The sequence below is a fragment of the Scyliorhinus torazame genome, chromosome 11 (assembly GCF_047496885.1).
Source record: "Scyliorhinus torazame isolate Kashiwa2021f chromosome 11, sScyTor2.1, whole genome shotgun sequence".
Lineage (NCBI taxonomy): Eukaryota > Metazoa > Chordata > Chondrichthyes > Carcharhiniformes > Scyliorhinidae > Scyliorhinus > Scyliorhinus torazame.
In genome coordinates this window covers 43,694,596-43,703,316 of record NC_092717.1, presented here as the reverse complement: position 1 = coordinate 43,703,316, position 8,721 = coordinate 43,694,596, and the positions used below count along the sequence as shown (strand labels likewise).

General features: G+C 40.4%; 1 protein-coding gene across 33 annotated transcripts in view; it reads right to left on the bottom strand.

Moving 5' to 3' along the window:
• Positions 1 to 5,631: 5,631 nt before the first annotated feature.
• The window catches only part of rims2a (regulating synaptic membrane exocytosis 2a), a 1,580,193-nt gene continuing 1,577,103 nt past the window's right edge, over positions 5,632 to 8,721 (bottom strand). For all 33 annotated transcript variants that reach the window (XM_072467178.1, XM_072467182.1, XM_072467181.1 and 30 more), the window contains one exon: positions 5,632 to 8,674. In XM_072467178.1, the coding sequence (XP_072323279.1) occupies positions 8,456 to 8,674 (219 nt within the window). In that variant the 3' untranslated portion in view covers positions 5,632 to 8,455. The remainder of the gene's footprint in view (positions 8,675 to 8,721) is intronic.

Sequence of the window (8,721 nt, the reverse complement as noted above, 5' to 3'; positions counted from 1 at the left end):
AATTTACTTGTGTGGGTAAAGTTTACTCATGTGTATCAGGAGGAGCAGGTAAAGAAGTCACAATTTTAAGAGATACGGGTGCTAGTCAATCTTTAATGGTAAGAGATGAGGAATTATGAAGAATGTTGTCAGAAAAGGTGGTAATATGTGGAATTTAGGGTGAGAGGAGTAGTGTTCAATTATGTAAGGTAAGGTTGGAAAGTCCAGTGAAGATTGGTGAAGTGGTAGTAGGAGTAATAGAGAAACTATCTTGTCCAGGAATACAGTTTATCTTGGGTAATGATATAGCTGGATCGCAAGTGGGAGTGATGCCTACTGTGGTTGATGAGCCAGTGGAAAATCAGACACCTGAAGTGTTGAAGGACGGATATCCTGGGATTTTTCCGGATTGTGTGGTAACAAGGTCGCAAAGTCATAGGTTAAGACAAGAGGAGAAATGAAAGAGTGAAGATGAAGTGGAAGTGCAATTATCAGAATTGATTTTTGATCAGGTGGTTGAAAAAGAACAGGAACAGGTGGAGGATGAGGTGGATATTTTTAGTTCAGGAATATTGGCGGAGTTACAACAAAAAGATCTAGAAATAAAACGGATGTATCAGAAAGCATACACGGAAGAGGCATCTGAGTGTATACCAGTGTTATTACTGTAAAAGTGATGTCTTGATGAGAAAATGGAGACCTTTACATATGCAGGCGGATGAAAAGTGGGCAGAAGTTCATCAAGTAGTATTGCCGGTAGGGTATAGAAAGGAGGTGTTGCGAGTTGCACATGAGGTACCAGTGGGAGATCATTTGGGGATAAGAAAAACTCAAGCTAAAATCCAGAAACATTTTTATTGGCCTGGACTACATAAAGATGTAGTTAAATTTTGTCAATCATGTCACACATGTCAAGTGATAGGGAAACCTCAAGCAGTGATAAAACCAGCACCCTTAATACCAGCATTTGAGGAACCTTTTACCAGGGTCCTAATTGATTGCATAGGACCGCTTCCGAAAGCAAAAATTGGGAATCAATATCTTTTGACTATAATGGATGTGTCTACTAGGTTTCCAGAGGCCATTCCAGTACGTAATATTACAGCTAAAAAGATTGTGGAGGAGTTACTTAAATTCTTTACTAGATATGGACTACCCACAGAAATACAATCGGATCAAGGATCAAATTTTACCTCGAGGTTATTCAAAGAAGTAATGGATAGCTTAGGAATAAGACTATTTAAATCAACTGCGTACCATCCAGAATCGCAGGGAGCGTTAGAAAGGTGGCATCAGACATGAAAGACAATGTTGAGAGCTTATTGTCAAGATTATCCAGAGGATTGGGATAAAGGAATTCCATTTGTGCTGTTTGCAATTAGGGATGCTCCTAATGAGTCAACCAAATTTAGTCCTTTTGAACTAATTTTTGGACATGAGGTAAGAGGACCACTTAAATTGATTAAGGAAAAATTGGTGAGTGAGAAATTGGAAATTACATTATTGGAGTATGTGTCAAATTTTAGGGAACGATTAAATAGAGCAGGTGAATTGACTGGACAACATTTAAAAATTGCACAAAAGGTGATGAAACGGGTCACGGACAAGAAATCCAAAGTTCGTAGTTTTGCCTGTGGAGATAAAGTTTTAGTGTTGTTACCAGTAGTAGGTGAACCTTTAAAAGATAGGTTTTGTGGACCTTATCAGATTGAAAGGAAATTAAGTGAGGTGAATTATGTGGTAAAAACACCAGATAGAAAGAAGACTCACCAAGTGTGTCATGTGAATATGCTTAAAAGGTACTTTGAAAGGGAAGGAGAGAAAAAGGAGGAGGTTTAAATGATTCTAATTCAAAGTGACGAACCAAATCCAGATGACTGTGAATTCGACATACCTCAAATTAAATTGGAAAATGAGGATTTTCTTAAAAATTGGGATAAATTGTTGAGTTACCTTCCAGAGGAAAAACGAACTCACCTGAAAGAGTTATTGATATCACATGGGCAAGTTTATGGAGATAAATTGGGAAGTACTAAAATGGCTATACATGATGTAGATGTGGGAAATGCTGTTCCAATCAAACCACATCCATATAGACTTAACCCTTTAAAATTGGCACAGGTTAACGAGATTGAGAGTATGCTTAAAAATGGCATAATTGAAGTGGGTTGCAGCCAATGGAGCTCACCCATAGTGATGGTGCCTAAACCAGACGGTACCCAACGGTTGTGTGTGGACTATAGAAAGATTAATGCAGTTACAGGAACGGACTCTTATCCTATCCCACGTTTGGAGGATTGCATTGAGAAAGTGGGACAATCAGCTTTTATTTCCAAACTGGATTTACTTAAAGGTTACTGGTAGGTCCCTTTATCCGAAAGGGAGAAGGAGATTTCAGCTTTTGTGACTCCAGATGGTATATACCAATTCAAAGTTATGCCATTTGGCATGAAAAACGCCCCAGCCACATTTCAACGGTTAACTAACACAGTCGTTTCAGGATTACCCAATTGTGCGGTATACATCGACGATCTGGTAATTTTCAGCCAGACATGGACAGAACATTTGAAACATCTGATGGAGTTATTCGATCGACTTCAGGAGGCGGGTTTGGTGATAAACCGAGCCAAAAGTGAATTTGGAAAAGCCCAAGTCACTTTTCTTGGTCATACAATTGGACAGGGTCGAATGGTCCCACGGGATGTGAAAACGAAAGTTATTGGGGAGTTTCCGATACCCTCGACACAACGGGAAATAATGCGATTTCGTGGTATAAGTGGATTTTACCGGAAATTTGTACCCAATTTTAGCAGTGTGGTCGCTCCACTTACGGACTTGCTCAAGAAGCGTAACAAATTCCAGTGGACAGCGGAGTGTCAACAGGCATTTGACGGCCTGAAGGCGGTGTTAACCACTGCTCCTGTGTTAGTAATTCCAAATTACACCAAACCATTCGAAGTGGCGGTTGATGCGAGTGATGTGGGTGTAGGTGCGGTGCTTCTACAGGACGACGATGAAAAGCTAGAGCGGCCTATTGGTTATTTTTCAAAGAAATTGAATTCTCACCAGAAAAAGGTATTCCTTAATTGAGAAGGGGCTTTGGGTTTGGTGCTGGCTTTGCAACATTTTCACATTTATGTAACCAGCAATCCGTCTCACACCGTTATATATACTGATTGCAATCCGTTGACATTTTTGGAGCGATTCCGGAATAACAATGCAAGGCTGTTTTGCTGGAGTTTACTGTTACAGCCATTTCATTTAAAAATAGTACATGTGGCAGGACGAGAAAACGTGATAGCCGACGCTTTGTCACGAATGTGATGAACGCAAGCAATTTCCATTGGAGGAAGAAAGAAAAAATGGACTATATTATTGTACCTGTTTGCGTGTGTTGTTTTTTTGAAACAAAAAGTACGTTTACTGTGTGCATTTCTTAAAGGATAGTGAAAAGGTGAAAAATGAAACCATCTTGAAGTTGATGGCTTGTTTTTTTTTCTTGGGAGGGGGGAGGTGTCATGTGAGAGCACCCTTTAAGAAATGGGTGTTTAAGAAATGTACCTTTAAGGAATGGAGCTGCTCATGTTACTGGAGTGATGTCAGAGTGTGGGCGGAGCTGAGCTCTCCTGCTTTTTTAGTTTCAGTTTGAGAAAGCTTGGGTGTGTCTGTGAGCTGCACTGCTGTTGATCTCTGCCATGAAGGACTATCTCTTAATCAGTTGGTGAATTCAGAAGAATTATAAATGTTTTCAGTCTTAAATGTAAACCCTAATGTGCTCCTGTTTGAAGGTTTGTTAAGCCTTTTGGATGTTAAAAGGACGGCATACAAATTACTTAGTGTTGTATTCTTTGGGGGGGGGGTGTATTTGATTTACTGGTTGCTAAGATATTCACTGTTTGTTTTAAAAAGGTTAACTTGAGTTCATAGAATAAACATTGTTTTGTTTTAAAAAACACTGATCCATTTTCTGCTGTACCATACCTGTAGAGTGAGCCATGTGCTCCCCATAACACAAACTATTAATAGTTGTGGGTCAGGTGAACTCCATGATACACTTTGGGATTCTCTAAACCCTGGCCCGTAACACATGTCACTCACTGAGGTGGCCAGGATGTGATGAACTCATGGGAGGGCTCATCTGTACAGGCTTGCTGCGAGAGGCTGATCTCGCCTTTCCCATAGGAGTGATCTCTGTTCACCCCTGCGAATTCCATGGCATCCTCCTCGAATTGAGAGTTCCTGAACGTCTGCTGTCTCTCCTCCATTTTGAGATCTCTCCCTCTTGCTGTGGGCAAGCCTGGCCTACTTCGAGATAAATGGATGGAATGTGATAAGAAGGGATGGAGCAGTGGCTGGCAACGATGCATGCCTCCTGTGCGTGAGGAGCGTAAGGGCGGAGGTGTGTGCAGCAAGAGAGATAAGATCCTGGTGATGTTAATGTGTTTGTGAGACAATCAGCCGATGTGGCTCGCTAATACTGTGTGAGATCCCTGAGCAGTGTTGAGTGCATGAAACCATTATGAGAGTGTGGGATTGGAGTGAGGAGAATGTAGACTTATCCTGACAGAGCAAGTTAGATCATTCATCCTCTTTTTGCACTGGATTGTGTTTGCGGGCGGTTGCCCACAGCACTGACCTTCCTTGCAACTGCCTCCCATGCCGGCAAGGTGAGACTGTTGGGCCTTCTGGATTCTCGGGGGAGATGACACCTGCTGCTGGAAGACTCCATGGATCAGGAGGGTCTCAAGGGAACTGTTGTTGAACCTTGGTGCAGCTTTTCTCTTAGGCGCAGCCATATGGAAACATTTCCTCCTCACATATGGGCTGAGAGAGTGAATGTGTGGCGTTTGAATATGTTGCCTGGACCTTCAATCGCATTAGATAACGGTGGGGTTGACGAATCAGTTCTCACCCCGCAATGTTATTCAGAGAGCTACTCGCCTATGCATAATCAATGAGCTTTCAAGTGTGAAATCGGGCACGAGTTCCCACCACACCGACCAGAGGGAAACGCACCTCAAAACATGCCCGCCACAGCACTTACTCACCAAAATGGAAAATTCTGCCCATTATTCCCATCTCTGATATTTCATTCCAGCCCCTGCGGTGCCCAATTGGAGGACATTAACTGTATATAGGTAATAGGTGGTTTGCAAAGATAGGTTGGGCACAAGCATAATACATACGCTAGCACCAGTTTTGGTGAGAACAATAGGTTAATTTAGCTCCCAGTAGCAAAACAGCCAAATACCCCAGTTGTGACAAAATATGTTGGGCGGGATTTACTGCGGCAGAGGGATTTCCCGTTGACTGCACTCCTCATTGTCAGGAAACCTGTGCGCCGTCGGTGGGACCGGAATATCCCGCCGGAGTGAACAGCCAGTAAATTCCGCCCCTCATTTTAAAAATTATCGAAATATATAAATCAAGACGTAGAAATGAAAATGTAAATTCCGACTTTTGTAATGATTGCAATTTTAAACAGGCAATTGGCTCAAGTATTTGGTGCAATGTTACCTGGACTCGTCTGTGAAAAGAAAAACACACAAGCAACGTCACACCCACTGCCAAATGTCTGTTCAAAACACATTGCACATAAAATACCAGATATTAAAAATATTTGGAACAGGTGGAAAAAAGACATGATTTGCATCTCTGTAAAGAAAATGTTTTATTAATAATGTAGCCATGTTAAATACCATCACCAGAAATGAGTTTGTTTTACATTATTTGTTGTCATCTACAGGCCAGTTGTCCAGTAATCTAGCAGCAGTGTCCCCTTTACTTAAAATCTATGTATAAGACATCTGCGTTTTACTGGAATAGTGCCATTGATATGACTAAATCATAAACAGAGTTGCAGACGTAATGTGAAAAATATTGTTTTTAAAAAAAATTTATTAAGTTTCAAATAAATACTGCATAATGATAAGTATGTACAAATCTTTCATACTTTAACATCCTTCTCGGTAAAATTTCTGAAAGATCATTTTAAACAGGAATAATATGCACAAAATAATCGAATGCAGATAAATTGAGTTGCTGCCACCTTAATGGGACCGCATGTAAGAAATAAAATTTGTATTTGCTTTTTTTTTAAAAAAAAGGGTAAATAAATCTTTTTTATAATCGTTGTAGGTCCAGACTTGCAGTTGCTCACAGCAATGTGGAAAACTAGTGTCAGTGGCTGCTGGCCACTGCTAACTCTAATCCCTGGGGATTAGTGCTGTTTTGGTGACACTGTAGGAATCTCTTTTTTTAGATGGCTCAACATTCAAGCCCTCATCTACAATACTTTAGTCAGAGACAAAAGATCCAAGAATCGCTCTTGGCTTAAACAGAATTGCACCACAAATAAAAAATAAAAAAAGGCATTTTTAAAATGTTCCTTTAATATGGTATTCAAGCGTACTCATTGACGATCCTTCATGTGCTCAATCAGCCCTGGCGCCATTAACATAAGACCGCAGCAACTCTGCATCTTCGCCACCTCCATCCACACAGATCTCATGTCCTACAGAGCACTTTGAAAAAAACTAGCCTGTTTCAATTTGGGAGTGGGAGAGGGGGAGGGTGTCACAGTATGGTGATAAACTAATAGACTGTAGAGTCCAATTCTGAACCCAAAAACGACAGGTGCAAAACAGGTGATTTCTGATGGCCAATTTTCAGCTTAACATAGTGAGTGAACATCAGTCCGTGTTAAAAGTCCTCATTAAACTGCACAAGTATATGTGTGAAAATTGAACTTTACAGCAAAACAGCTTGACCTTTAGTAATCCATGTCTCGAGGATTCTGGGAATTCAGGCATGCAAAACTAATCATCTGACTGGATGACTTCTACACCTGGGTGCTTGAGAAGACGTATTTTACCGTTTTAAAGTAATTCTCGAATAGAATACTGTATGACTTGATTTTCCCTCTGTCAGTATCGACGCTACATAATTTCAGAGAAAAAAAAGTCTTATTCCTACAGTATGTACAAGTTGAATGCTGCTAGAAATTATTTCGTGACTGAAGATTTCTTTTGAACAATGGCCACGCAATTCCTTTATTTGCTGTAGAATTCAATTTAAGATGAGAAAATGTAAATAAGTTCTATGTCATCATGCTCTGTACAATAAGAGGATGCTGCAAAAATTTCATTTTTTTTTTGTCAAATGCATGCTGCATGTGTGCCCAAGCCATGTTGCAAAAATCCTTTCAACATGCTTGCAAATCATAACATTTCTCTTTTTGTTGTTGTTGTTAAAATGGTATACTTTACCCAAAGAACCAAAATGCAGTAACACTCTGCAACCGTTAACCCGGGTGAGGGGCTTGAGTGGCTAGAGACACAGAGGTCGTACTCAGAGCATAAATAAACTACCCAGTAAAAGGGACAGAGCAGCATATGTAATCTGTGAATAATGTCGGACTTTGAAGGCCTGCACCATTATTTTAATTATGATTTTGTCCACAAAATGACTTTTTTTTCTTAACACCACATTGAAATTATTTCTATTCAGCCCAGTCCTTCCTTAATAATCTTTGTCTGCAAAAGACAGACTCATGAATGATTTACTCTGAATATGGGAAACACGGTGTCATCGTATCACACTGTTGCATTCACTCCCCCATAAAACCATGCATTGGTGAAACATTTTTTAAAAATAATATAAATTGTTGAAAATGGCTGTTTTTTTTTGCAAGTTTCAGCCTCAAGAAAATAATTTTAAACGTTTTACTTTCCATTTAAGTTCAGCTAAATTTGTGTCCATGCAAAAAAATTTCTTTTTTAAAATTTCATACAGTATATCAGCAGAGAAACAATGATATCAGATCACATAGCCCTCTCCCCTTTGTGAATCGCTGTGGTGCCTTTCTGGAGTTTCCAAGTCGGTTTTGAACAATAGTACCATTTTATGTTTTGCATTTAAAAAAAAAAAATTAAATCTCTTGTCCTGTACAGTTTTGCTCAGCTGATTCCCTTCCGCTGTGCCCCGTCTGGTGATGTGTAGTCATTACTGGACACTATTTTCGACTCTTCTCGTGATGAGTCTCACAGAGCTAACAACCAGCTGGCCTTCATGATATCAGTGCCTGTTGCTATAGGAACCAAGTTGGTGGGGTCGGAGCAGCAGGCGACTCAATAGGGCTAAAGAACAACAACAAAAAAAATGGTTCATTGAAAAATAAGGGCTTCTGCTGTGTGAATTGATATGTTCTTATTTATTTGTTTTTATATTCATGGCTTCTGATTGGACAAAAGAAAAATTGTCATTTAATTCCAGCAACCAGACAAGTTCTGCAAAACTGCATTCCTTCGCCACGGACCTTTCTTGGGGCACAGTGTGTGCAATCTCCTCTGAGAGCACTGGACTGGTTTCAATCCCTAGGAACAGGCTCAGAGGACACAACATCAAGCATGCAGTGTAACCAGGGCTTACGATCTGCGAGCTGAAACTGGTTGCTACAGCAACACTTTCACAATTGCTATGAACGAGCATAAGAAGGTCCAGACGAACTCTCGAGTGATGACTGGGAAGCTCTTCTCGTCAGTGGGGCCAAGGTTGGATCAACCAGTGAGGATGTGGGAAAGAGTTTGTACCAGCCAAACACCATGTTGGACAGATCAAGCTCCTCTAATAGGATCTGTGCAACTCCCATGAAAGATTTGTGGTCCATTCGCCCGTAATCGCCCCATACGATTATCTGTTGGGGGGACAAATAAAAATAATTGTGTTAGTAACCTTTGTATT